Source organism: Dreissena polymorpha, chromosome 1 (assembly GCF_020536995.1).
Source record: "Dreissena polymorpha isolate Duluth1 chromosome 1, UMN_Dpol_1.0, whole genome shotgun sequence".
Taxonomy (NCBI): Eukaryota; Metazoa; Mollusca; class Bivalvia; order Myida; family Dreissenidae; genus Dreissena; species Dreissena polymorpha.
Window position 1 is genome coordinate 33,599,378 of NC_068355.1, and position 14,595 is coordinate 33,613,972.

At 36.0% G+C, this 14,595-nt stretch overlaps 1 protein-coding gene across 7 annotated transcripts in view; it reads right to left on the reverse strand.

Annotated features, from left to right (window-relative positions):
- The window catches only part of LOC127876068 (uncharacterized), a 299,486-nt gene that overhangs the window by 219,211 nt on the left and 65,680 nt on the right, over positions 1-14,595 (reverse strand). For 6 of the 7 annotated variants that reach the window (XM_052420983.1, XM_052420981.1, XM_052420972.1 and 3 more), the window contains exon 1: positions 5,781-6,042. The exons of the other annotated variant lie outside the window; for it this stretch is intronic. In XM_052420983.1, the coding sequence (XP_052276943.1) occupies positions 5,781-5,890 (110 nt within the window). In that variant the 5' untranslated portion in view covers positions 5,891-6,042. Of the gene's footprint in view, positions 1-5,780; positions 6,043-14,595 lie in introns of those variants that run through there. 7 annotated transcript variants of the gene reach the window in all.

The window sequence follows — 14,595 nt, forward strand, 5'->3', positions numbered from 1 at the left end:
ACTTAGGAACAAAATGAAATGACGTGCATAATGTCCATATTTCCATCTATCCATGTTGCAAGTTTCATGAAAAAATATTAAGAACTTTTAAAGTTTTTGCAGGATTCAGAAAAGTGTGACAGACTCACAGACAGACGCACAGACAGATTCACAGCCAGACACACAGAGCGCAAACCATAAGTCCCCTCCGGTGAAACCAGTAGGGGACAATAAATATTTGTATTTTAGAGGGGGTATAATGTGGGGTGTGGTAATTTATTAGATGATCTTTCGAAAATAAAGAATTTTTTTTTGGGGGGGGGGTTGGGGGTGGGGGGCAGGGATTCTGGGTTGGGGCGTGGGGTATTATTTGGGTGGAATCCATTGTGGTATTCAGGTAAGTGTTGTTTTGTCAAAGTATTAATACAAGTTTATCATAAATAAAGAAGTTATGGCAATTAAACTAAAATTTACTCTTGACCTTGAGAGTCATGGTCATTCAAAGGTCAAGGTCAAATTGAACTTGGCAGGTACAGTACCCTCATGATAGTAAGAAAATATTTGAAGTTTGAAAGCAATAGCTTTGATACTTTATAAGTCAAGTGGATCTAAACACAAAATTTAATAAAATATTCAGTTACTTAGACAAAAAAGGGCCATAATTCTTACAAATGCTTGATACAGTTGTCTGCTTTTGTTTATAGGTTGGGGTCATGTTGGTAAAGAAGTTTACAAAATATAAAAGCAATATGTCAAGGGACAATGAGAATATTTGAGGCGGTAAGCAAACTTTAACATTTGCACGCTTACGCTAACCGGAACGGAAACGACGATGCCGGGGTGAGTAGGAAAGCTCCAATATATATATTTTATATATAATAGTCGAGCTAAAATTAGTGAAAATCTCTGACTCGGCCCCATCCTAACCCCCATTGGCCACTATCTCCTCCTACACTATTAGCACTAGAAGCTTGGAACTTAATCACATGGTAGGTATGAGTACATGTATGATAGTGCACTATTTGGAATTTTCATCTGGCCCCTGGGTCAAAAGTTATGCCGCATGTTGTTAGTAAAATGAATGAAAATCTCTGACCCAGCCCCACCTCAACCCCCATAACTTTTGACCCAGGGATCAAATACAAATTCCAAATAGTGCACTGTCATATGCTCGTAGCTACCATATGTTTCAGTTTCAAAGTTCTAGTGCATATTGTGTAGGAGGAGATAGTGGCCAGGACAGACAGACGAGGGAAATAAACACATAATCCCCATGCTTCTAATGCGTGGGGATAATAACCAGCATTAGTGGACTTGTGCACCTCTTTATTTAAGTTATGATTTTGTTTACATTTTCTTCCTTATGTCTTTTTTAAATACAAAAAGGACATTTTAAAATATGTGTCATGTGTAACTGTAACTGTAACAGTATTTGTGCAAGAGGGCTAAACTTTTACATATATTTGTACTGTCGTGTTAAGCTGCTCCATATTTTGGTTCATTTCCGTACGACAAAAAAAGAGTTATCGCCCCTTTTTTATTAAACACATGACATGTTTAAATTGTGTCGTGCGTAACTCAAACAATATAGCTAATTAAAAGAGGAATCATATGAACATATTGCCAAGAATGTCAACTTATGCATCTCAATATTTTGGTTAAGAGATTTTCTTCATAACCAGATCAATGGCCATTTTAGCAAAAAATATTGTCGTTTAATTGTGAGAAGCGTAAATACCAAAAGTATTGTTGAAATAGGGTTCAATCTTAAGGAACATATTAAGCCTTACTTGCACATCTTCATATTTGTTTAACATTTATACAGTTTTAAGACAAATTATATTACATGGGTATACATGTACATATACTTAAAGCATAATTCTATGTGTTTGTATTGTTTTCTACTTTAAGTATTTGCAATCTTAACCACACTATCCATAATCTCATATGCAATCAGATATAATCAATGCTTCTCCACCCCACAAAAAGATGCTAAAGGCCCTTAGTATAATGCCACTCACCAAAGACATATAGAAACTAACCTGTTATGTGTAGATTTTGTCTATGTAGTAACTTTAATAGTTTTTATCTAGGTATTTTACTCTGCATGACAAACACTTTATGTGGTCAGAAAGAGCATTAGAGCAAATACATGTTTTTACTATAAACATTAAACTCAACAAGACTACTGCCAACAGTGCTCCAGCTAGGCCTAAATCGAAGGGCGCCGCGCCCTGCCCTCCCGAACCTCCGCCCTTCCCCCCTGAACCCCCGCCCTGCCCCCCCCGCCCTCTAAAAAAAAAAAAAAACATTTTTTTTTTTTTTTACATATGATAATTCATAAATCTCTCATTTCATTGTCATTATTTTAATCCTCATTGTAGACATTATATTTGAATGGTGTAATAATAATGGGAATAATACAATTATTTATAATATATAAATTAAAATGCAATAGGAAGCATTCCAGAAACACCCGCGCGCTCGAACGTGCCCTTTTCACAAAATACTGCGCGTCGAAAGTGCCCTTTTGACAATATACTGCGCGTCGAAAGTGCCCTTTTGACAAAAAAAGCCCCCCTGCCCTTTTCAAATCCTAGCTGGAGCACTGTGCCAAGCAATATGTATCCCATACTGGCCACAGCATTGTCAGAAATTTTCCACCATTGTCAGATTTTTTATATATTTGTTGCCATAGCAACCATAATTTTTGACGCAGGAAGAAAATAAAATGACGTGCATAATTTCTATATTGCCATTTATCTATGTTTCTTTTTTCATGAAAAAATATGAAGAACTTTAAAGCTATTGCAGGATCCACCATTTTCAGAAATATTTCTATTTTCAGCAATATTTCTAGTGTATTTGTTGCAATAGCAACCAGAATTCTTGACGTACATATTGGAACAAAATGAAATGACGTGCATAATCTCCATATTGCATTTGTCCATGTTAAAAGTTTCATGAAACAAGAGATGTGTTTGTCAGAAACACAATGCCCCCTAATGCGTCTCTTTCAAGCCATAAATTTGACATTTGACCTTGAAGGAAGACCTTGACCTTTCACCACTCAAAACATGTAGCTCCATGATATACAAATGCATGCCAAATATCAACTTGCTATCTTCAATATTAAACAAGGGCTGTTTGTAAAACATGCATGCCCCCCATATGGGCTCTCAGTTGTTGTGACAGCCATTTTTTTTGTAAATATGTTTTTTGTCACTGTGACCTTGACCTTTGACCTAGTGACCTGAAAATCAATAGGGGTCATCTGCAAGTCATGATCAATGTACCTATGAAGTTTCATGATCCTAGCCATAAGCTTTCTTGAGTTATCATCAGGAAACCATTTTACTATTTCCGGTCACTGTGACCTTGACCTTTGACCTAGTGACCTGAAAATCAATAGGGGTCATCTGCCAGTCGTGATCAATGTACCTATCAAGTTTCATGATCCTAGGCATAAGCGTTCTTGAGTTATCATCCGGAAACCATTTTACTATTTTGGGTCACAGTGACCTTGATCTTTGATCTAGTGACCTCAAAATCAATAGGGGTCATCTGCGAGTCGTGATCAATGTACCTATCAAGTTTCATGATCCTAGGCATAAGCGTTCTTGAGTTATCATCCGGAAACCATTTTACTATTTCTGGTCACCGTGACCTTGACCTTTGACCTAGTGACCTCAAAATCAATAGGGGTCATCTGCTAGTCATGATCAATCTACCTATCAAGTTTCATGATACTAGGCATAAGCGTTCTTGAGATATCATCCAAAAACCATTTTACTATTTCTGGTCACCGTGACCTTGACCTTTGACCTAGTGACCTCAAAATCAATAGGGGTCATCTGCGAGTCATGATCAATGTACCTATGAAGTTTCATGATCCTAGGCCCAAGCGTTCTTGAGTTATCGTCTGACAACCACCTGGTGGACGGACCGACAGATCAACCGACGGACAGACCGACATGAGCAAAGCAATATACCCCCTCTTCTTCGAAGGACAGTCTGACTGACAAGACTGACTGACAAGACTGACTGACTGACAAGACTGACTGACAAGACTGACTGACTGACTGACAAGACTGACTGACTGACAAGACTGACTGACTGACAAGACTGACTGACTGACTGGACTGACTGACTGACAAGACTGACTGACTGACAAGACTGACTGACTGACTGACAAGACTGACTGACAAGACTGACTGACTGACATGACTGACTGACTGACAAGACTGACTGACTGATTGACAAGACTGACAAGACAGACAGACAGACAGACAGACAGGCAAGTGTGACAGACTGATGGACTCACAGACTCACGGACACACAGAGGGCACACCATAATTAAGTCCCCTCCGATGTTAAACACCAAACATTAAACCCCAGACCCTTGTGGTTTCAGAGAATACAATTTTTAATGTTATTTACTACATCAGTCTAAATAAATCATTTGACCCATAGGCTTGGTAAGTTTTGACCCCAGACACATGATTTGAGCAAACTTTGAAGAGGGCTACCATACTTTGTCATACACAAAAAGGTGTATTTAGTTAACACTAAAGGTGTTTATACGTCTGATCACTTGGGGTGGAAAGTTTTGACCCCATCAACATGATTTGAAACAAACTGAGCAGAGAACCACTTTAAGTATTACATGGAAAATAAGTAACAATCTAGGACCCTGTGGTTTCTGAGACGATTTGGTCAACATGTATATACTCACTGACAGATCAACAGACAAGAACAACCTCACAAAATGCTTACAACTCTTGTATACCTGACAAAAAAAGTACATGATATTGGCTTACATGTTTCAGATATCTACTTTTTACAAAGTATTAATAATGTCCAGAAGAATCATTAGACCATTTAATTAACATAGGTTCAGTTGTTCATGAAATTGTGTGCAAACACAAACAATTTCATATAATATTGTCCTACTTATTGTTAACTAAACGGCAAAAACTCAATGAAATTTAATCAAAGCGGATTTTTTTGGATCTGTGTGCGTGTCCCTTTATGATATATTTTAACTGTTTGATAATAGGTTAACTTGTCAACCCTTTAAAAAGGTTTCAACTGTTTTGTCAATTCTGATCATTATTTTCTGAGGTCTAACCCAGAAACTAGTTACCTGAGTCAAACAGACAAAAGGATGGGCAGACGAGCATGGAGTATGACAGATATAATAAGCAGAGAATCTTGATTTACACACAAGTTAACTCAATTCCATCGAAACTCGAAATCAAACTTTATATTGATTATCAATAAAGTGATACATTAAGCTCCCACCCGGTTGGAGAACATAAAATATATACATTGATAAAAAGGTTTATTGTTTAATATAAGATGTAGCCTGATAGCCAAGTTGCGGACAGGTCATTAAGTAAATGTATGTAAGTTTGTTCTATCTGCAAAAATGTTATAAATCAAAGTCGATATTAGTTGACTGATTTTGTTAATTTATAGTTAAGGATAACATTAGAATGGGACAATGATTTAGGTTTTCTTGAATTAAGTAATTGAAGATTTGATTTACATCTGTATAGTTATTATTTAATTGAATTTAAAAATGGCATTATATAATAAACATCTTTTTCAAACAGTAAGTAAATTAAAAGCTGACCAACAAATAGCATGCATGTAATGATTAGGAAATAAAAATAAAGCAACTGCTAACAATAATCTCAATGACTAACTATGGACGATAGTAATTTCATCATACAATACCATTATTCAAAATACTGATTAACAACATCTAAATTAAATTAATTAATTAAATCAGGTACCTGTGATTAAGCTCAACAGATCTGGAGCAGCACAACTCACTATGGCTATTGCACAATATTGTTAATTTTTCATTTTTGTGTGAATGTCTTGAAATTGCAGATGTCGCCATTTTGATAATTCCCTTTCAACAAACAGGATTTTACAATCTTAAATCAATTGTAATAATTATGTACAAGCATGTCTACAATGAATATCACAGAAAACACACAAACAATGTTATTATAAACAGGCAAGTAATACGAAATTTCAAACTGAACAGCAACCAAGTTAACCGTCAAATGGCGTTTGTATGATAGGAGTAAACAGTGTCACTATGTACACTGTCACCTGACTATTGGGTTATGAGTGTATTAATTATTTTAAACTGCACAAAACAAGGCTTTGTAGATAAACACTTTAAACCAGATTATTTAACACACCAGACTTTTAATTGATCTAATAAATGACATGTTATGAACATGTAATTATAATTATAATAAAGTAGGTTCTTACATAAACCATTTTATTATAATACATCAGATCCTTTTCCTCAAACATCAGGGCCGTCGTCGAACTTTTGAAAGTGGTCAGGCTCTAAGTGCCTTAGGCCTGCGAGCGCCGAAGTTACTAGAGAAGGGGGGGGGGGGGCATGACCCCCCAGCCCCCCCCCCCCCCGCCCCTGGAAACATTTTTGAACCAAAAAAGCTGAATTGTGACATCTGGGAGGTTTCGAGGATAAAGTGCACAATATTACTACCGTACATCTTCCCTTATAAGACGGTTTGACTATAAGACGAGACCCCAACTTTAGGTCCCAGACTAGCTGTATTTTGCTTGGCCTCGCTAATAAGACGGGGCAATTTTTTAAGGACGAAAATCGGTAAAATTTCAAGAGTCAAAATTTGACGGTCAGCCATTTTATTAATAAGTACAATACACCAAGTAAGCTCGTTATCGGATTCGTTCCCTGATTCACGTCGTCCTATTTTAATGCCGAGTTTATATGTATATGAATATTTTTAACCAGGTTTTCCGAAGGAAAAAACTGGTTATTAGATTGCCGAATGCGGGCGGGCGGGCGGAACAAGCTTGTCCGGGCCATAACTATGTCGTTCATTGTCAGATTTTAAAATCATTTGGCACATTTGTTCACCATCATTGGACGGCGTGTCGCGCGAAATAATTACGTCGATATCTCCAAGGTCAAGGTCACACTTTGAGTTCAAAGGTCAAAAATGAGCTTGTCCTGGCCATAACTATGTCATTCATTGTGAGATTATAAATCATTTGGCACATTTGTTCACCATCATGGGACGGTGTGTCGCACGAAAGAATCACGTCAATATCTCTAATGTCAAGGTCGCCACGACTAAAAATAGATTTTTTTTAAAAACAAACTTACAAAGGGGGTTAATTTTGTTTGTTCATTTCAAAAGTTCAGTTTGAGTTTTCTCCCTTTATCAGATTTTTTTTCACAATGAAAACCTGGTTTTGTGACAATTTTGTCCCTTGTTTATTTTTGTTTTTCAGGAACCGGTACTCGACGTATATGGCTATATATAACACTTATTTATTTATACTTACAATATAATCATTGTATTATTCAGTGTCGCACGCTGACAATGCATCTGTCATTTGTTTTCCTATAATTTTGCGCGCAATAAGATTTTCAATTTTATCCATGCTATAAATACATTGAATGCAATGGGATCTTCATTAATTGTCGTATGACAAATAATTAAATTCTTCATTTGTTTAATGATTCTATTTTATTATAATTTGTTACCGTATTAAATACGCTCTCTTTCTCTTCATGGACATCTTTTATCGTAAAGATCAATCGAGTGCAATATAATAGTTTGGAAATTATGATTATGAAAATCGGTGCGTTATATACCTCAGATTGTATGATTGCGTTCTGTAAGTTTGCAACCAATCAAATTACTAAACAATTAATGTATGCATCATATTGACCTATCAAATACAAGGTTAGTCACTTTATGTTAATTAGTGTTGGAGGTATAATGCCATCTGCGTCAATTTATCCCCCAATTAACCGCTTAATAAACACAAGTATCGTCTGTCAGTTAGTCGTAGGCTATTTACAGCACCAAGCCATGTGTAAGCCAGTAAGGGGTCAGTACTATCTGTACGATGTATCAATAAAATCGCGAATTAACGGCTAGATAACGAGTACACATGTTGATAGTCAGTCGGCAATAAACAAACTGTCATCTTTTTTTCACAATAGTGTTTGCACAACAATTGGAGTTTTACGAGAATTTGACAAGTGTTTGTTTGCCACAATTATTACGGTGGTGAAATTATTATGGTATACTGGTAATTAGATGCCCTGTTTTCTGTAAACACTGAAACAAATAGGTGCTTTATTTTTTAAAAATAACAGGTACAAATTTTGAAGAATGACGTTCGGTTACCCTGCATTCCCTGAAAATAGAACAACATATGCAAAACATAGAAATGAAAGTGATACATTTAAATAAATAAAAGTTTATTTTGGATTTTTACAACAAACGCTTCCAAACTAATCAAATTAATGACATAAGCGACCTAACGCTTATTCTTCACCGCCACAGTAAACACAATCCGCAGTACATTGCTACAAATAGAAAAAATAATAGAACACTGATAGAAGTTTTTACTTATTTATACACATATGTTTAAAGAAATCTATATTTTTAATTTGTATTCGATAATAAACTCGCGAGTATTCCAAACAGATAGATTAAAACATAATGATTTAAGCGGCGTATCTGCTGTCAAAATGAAAGTAGTTTCTTATCGTCACCAGAAATACGGTTATCAAGTCGCAAAAATCGGTAAAAAAAAATCAGTTTTTTTCTAAAGGACGCTCTTATAAGACGACCTCCCCACTTTATCCCTTAAAATTTCAGGAAAAAAAACCCGTCTTATAAGCGAAGATGTACGGTAAGTTACACGGCGACGCACCAGGCTCAATATTATTTGCAAATGCGATAAACTATGGAAAATAGTTTGAAAACAGTTTGTTAGTTTGCTAAGTTGCAGTGCTGTAACACCGTTAAAAGTTATTCTCGAGCAACGAACTCCTCTGCAATTTTAGCTAAGTCAAGAGTGTCCGTTCTTTGCTTATGAACGTGCAGTCATAAGGTTGTTGGGTCTAGTTTGAGACATTGTGCTTAATAAGATATGTCCTAATTCGCCGAAGCGCAGAGAACGTCCTCTTGCTTGTGGCATTTGTAGCTGGCATTGTCAGTAAGATTCGTGTACATATAATTATTATATACAATATGGCCTTCTTAGGTGTGCACCTTCTGTGGTAATAACTGCCAATGTTGGGATTCATTATTTGCAGTATAATATAAGATTAATTCTAAGTAGACATGAGCAGATTTGATTTATAAAAAGATAGGAATGTCCCGAATTGGCTTCCGTAGTTTTATATTTTGAGCAGAGGGACACCATGATATCGCCCTTTTTTCTTTTCTTTCCTTTTTTTGATTTGAAAAAACAGGGTCAAATGATTCTGATACAACATCTGTCTCGTACCTTCAATTGAACGTCAGGCAGAAATCAACATCTGCACAAGAATTGCCGTCCTAGTTACGGTACAATATTGCATTTCTTATGTTCAGCTTTAAGTATGGGTTTCTTGGACTATTCATTTCCTTCAATATGTGAACGAAGGGTATATAGCATTTTTCGTGTATTTTTATTATTGCAATATAGCGAATGTAATCATTTTACTTACTTTGATGTATTTCCTTTTCCTGTACCATCGTTTGTACCATCAGAAAACAACAAAGTTAGAAAACGGATAGAACTACCAGGATTTTATCACCTTTGCATCAGTTTTGTTTTAAAAATCGGTGTTTTTTTTAAATAAGGAGGCATGATAAAATATGTCTGATCCAGAGAAGATTAAGCAATTTATCTCCTAGCTCAGCCTTCTTTTCTCTTTTTTTTGGTCAAAAAGTGGTCAGGATATAGCCTCACCGGCCAACGTGCCACGACGGCCCTGAACATTATTTAAAACTTACAGTTACCACAATGATGTACAGTGATATATATGGAAGGGAATATTCGCCACTAAATGCATGCTGTTGAATGATATTCTTATTTTAACTACTGGCATACTGTTATGCTTTTGATACATGTCAGTTTCATTTGTCCTAGTTACATTTGATGTGCAAACATTCCATCTTCTTTGCGGCATATTGGTAAGTTATAATCACTTCATAATTTATATATTTTTACTTTGTGTGTGTTATTAACAACTGCAGTTAAAAGTTTTAAATTTGTATTAATGCTATTGTTAAAGATGATCTTTGTTTTATTATGTGCGTTTTGCTATGCTGCTACTGAATTTAGCCATAACTAGCTGTTAATATCTTTGTGGATCTATAGTACTTCTTAAGTCGAATGCTATTTTGTCTCTGATTCAGAATCAGTCTTCGTTTCTGCATACACAGCCATTATATAATATTTCACGTTACAAAACAAGGAACCAGTATTGAATCCCCCAAATTCTAGCAAAAATTACTATTGATGGGTGATCACTTTAAACATCAAAATCAGACCTCCGATATCAACTGTGATAGTACATCGGCTATCTCTGGAATCCTCCGGAATGCAGTGCAATTATCGATGTTAAATTAAAGGGTAACTCGTATTCTCCAAAGTGTGCATTAGCAAAGGAAAAGACAGTTACACATTCAGCCTCTCTATGTAATCCTATATGGCAGTAATACCAATAAATCAGTATTATTTTAACTTGATTTTAAATATACATCAGAATCCAATGAAGCCATAGCTTGTGAATTGATATTATTATGTGACAGAGTATTCCATTTTATAATCAGTTATTCCGGTAGTATATGCAAATATGAAGTCTACAGTACATATCAAACTTAAAAATGTATAAATTACTTTTTAATAAGCTAATTGCTGAAATGTAAACCTTGAATCATGTTTGACCATGTTTAACCATGGTTGATTGTGCCATTGGCTTTGGTTGATCAGACTACCGTACATTCGCGGCCATAAGTCTACCTCGGCCATAAGTCGAGGGGTATAATGTGGCTAGAAAAACTTGGTTTTTTGCCTTAACTCTGCCATAAGTCGGGGGGTAAATTTCCTTTATCTCGGACATGTTTAAGTGACATTTTAGTCATGGTTCTGAGGGCTTCTGTACCGGCAGTTGACATTTTTTGGGATATTAATAATAAGAATATATTTAAAATGAAACATTCAACGTTTCAATGATTTATTATAACGAAAAATATATTTTATTGTTCAAAATCATAATAACAAATCATTGATTATTTCGAACTTAATATATATTTCACAAATCAAAATTAGTATCCCATTTAACGTAATAACTTTCAGTGTTTATATTATGAGCAGATATTTTTGTATTCAAATGTTAGTGCTATTGATGTGAAAAATCGGTAAAATCTTGAACGCAGAAATTCATTATATGGTAAAAATAATTGTAACTTGCTCTCAAATAATCAACAACGCTTTCGCCATTATGTGTGAAACACGTGAATTTACCAACACTCGCATCGCTCGCTATTCGACTGTTATATACATATTCGTAAATCACGAGATACCCGAGGAATATTTTTTGCATTCTGGAAAAACGTCTTATCTGATAATACTAAGCAGATGATCCAAAGTAATTGTGTTTTTGATATGTCCAATTACACTTTTTAATAATTCAGGGTGAGTGCGTTATATTATTATAATCATTCAATGAATGAAATCTTTAATCAGATAAGATCTATTTATTTACGAAACGATTATGCATAAATTGTGGGACAGTTGTGAATAAATCAACGAAACCACACCTTCATCCAATCAAAAAATATACCATGTGAAGTTGAACAATAGCGATTGGTTAAAGGCGTATCCAACGATCAAGTAATTATTTTTGATTGGTCAGAAGTAGTTTGTAGCAGAACCGTTGTGCATATCATTAACGGATAACTATTTTAGGCGTGACGCAATATAGACAAATGATCGAAAGGATGCCAACACTATACTTTACACTTTGATCTTAGTCAAAGGCCGAGAAGCGATAATTGGTGGCATAAAGACACCTGCAACTGTTGACAGTTTGTATTTACACGGATTAACTTTAAATGGGTACAAGTGTCAGCAGTCGATTTACTATTGTTCTTAGCAGACAGCGGGCGATGTATCAATAGACAAATTGCTATGTATAATTTTCACCACTTTACCGTATGTCACAAATGTTTAATATTTTCGAAGTTATTTTTACATGTTTTTATTTGGACTTATTACGAAGATTAATGAATTAAAAACCAATGTAAACATGAATATTTTGTTATCGGCGGACATATAAGTAAAAGACGAGTCGGCCTTCCCGTAAACAGTCATCATTCCTCCGCTTCAGAGATTTATTACTTTTAAAAAAACGGTACAGAAATATGTTTTTTTATTTTTTTATTTAGTACCTCATCCATAAGTCGAGTTGACTTTTAAAGTCAATTTTGGCAGCGTTTTTAGGTCGACTTATGGCTGCAAATTTATGGTACATGTATGATCAGCAATCATTGGACATTGGTCTGACTGTGTTAAAAAGAACATGTTTTCAGAACCATGAAATATTGTTAGTTTAAACAAGAGTGCCAAACTGTCACAAGATACGCCCGTTCGGAGGTTTTGGACACCATGCTTAATGCTTGAAATGCACTAAGTGCCCTCGAGACCTAGTTATTGACCCGGCATGACCCATATTTGAACTTGACCTAGATATCATTAAGATGTAACATCTGACTAAATTTGGTGAAGATCAAATGAAAACTACTTCAATTAGAGAGCGGGCACCATGCTAAATGCTTGAAATTCATTATGTGTCCGATCGTGACCTCGTTTTTGACCCGGCATGACCCATATTCGAATTTGATCTACATATCATCTAGACTCAACTTCTGACCAAATTAGGTGATGATCAGATGCAAACTACTTCAATTAGAGAGCGGACACCATGCTAAATGCTTGAAATGCACTAAGTAACCTTGTGACCTAGTTTTTGACCCGGCATGACCCATATTTGAACTTGACCTACATATCATCTAGACACAACTTCTGACCAAATTTGGTGAAGATCGGGTGAAAACTACTTCAATTAGAGAGCGGACACCATGCTTAATCCTTGAAATGCACTAAGTAACCCCGTGAACTAGTTTTTGACCCGGCATGACCCATATTCGAACTAGACCTAGATATTATCTAGACACAACTTTTGACCAAGTTTGGTGAAGATCGGATGAAAACTATTGGAATTAGAGACCAGACACTGCTGTGGAAGCCGCCCACCCGCCCAGGGTGAAACTATAATACGTCCCGTTTTAAAAAACAGGCGTATAAAAAGTCTAATAAAGGGAGACAACTCAAACTGAACTGATTGTTCAAAGTTAACCCCCTTGTTTCCAAAAAAATCTATTTTCAGTCGTGGTGACCTTGACCTTGTAGATATAAGACGTAATTCTTTTGTACGACACACCGTCCAATGATGGTGAACAAATGTGCCAAATGATTTTAAAGTCTCACAATGAATGACATAGTTATGGCCCTGACAAGCTCATTTATGGCCAATTTTTACCTTTTAACTCAAAGTGTGACCTTGCCCTTGGAGATATCGACGTAATTCTTTCGCGCGACACACCGTCTAATGATGGTGAACGGATGTGCCAAATGATTTTAAAATCTCACAATGAACAACAACATTAGGGCCTGGACAAGCTTGTTCAGCCCGCCAGCCAGACCGCCCACCCGCCTACAGACATTCACCAATCTAATAACCAGTTTTTTCCTTCAGAAAACCTGGTTAAAAATGAATTGTTTTATATCCATTTACCTGATTCCAAAATAGTTACATGTAATGAATGAAACAGGACTACTTTTTGCAGTCGTATCTGTATCAAAAATGTTTTTGAACCATTTTTGAATTTGTCCAAGATATCATTTGGACACATGTTGTGACCAAGTTTCATGAAGATTGGACAATAAATGTGGCCTCTAGAAGGTTAAACTAGAGCTTTGTCACTGAATGTGACTTATACCCCCATACCACTTTGACGCAGGATAAAAAGTTGTTTAAAAGTTTCGGATGAATACAATTTGAATTAGAGTCCGGACAAAGTGGCGCCGTTGAAAATGCACTAATTGACCCTATGACCTAGTTCTTGACCCGACATGACCCATATTCGAACTTGACCTAGATATCAACTAGATGCAACTACTGACCAAGTTTGGTAAAGATCGGATGAATACAATTTGAATAAGAGTCCGGACAAAGTGGCGCTGTTGAAAATGGACTAATTGACCCTATGACCTAGTTTTTTACCTGGCATGACCCATATTCGAACTTGGCCTAGATATCAACTAGATGCAACTACTGACCAAGTTTGGTGAAGATAAGATTTATACAATTTGAATTAGAGTCCGGACAAAGTAAAATGCACTAATTGACCCTTTGACCTAGTTTTTGACCCAGCATGACCCATATTCGGACTTGACCTAGATATCAACTAGATGCAACTACTGACCAAGTTTGGTGAAGATCGGATGAAAACAATTTGAATTAGAGTCCGGACAAAGTGGCGCCGTTGAAAATGCACTAATTGACCCTATGACCTAGTTTTTGACCCGGCATGACCCATATTCGAACTTGGCCTATATATCAACTAGATGCAACTGCTGACCAAGTTTGGTGAAGATCGGATGAATACAATTTGAAATAGAGTCCGGACAAAGTGGCCCCTTTGAAAATGCACTTATTGACCCTATGACCTAGTTTTTGAC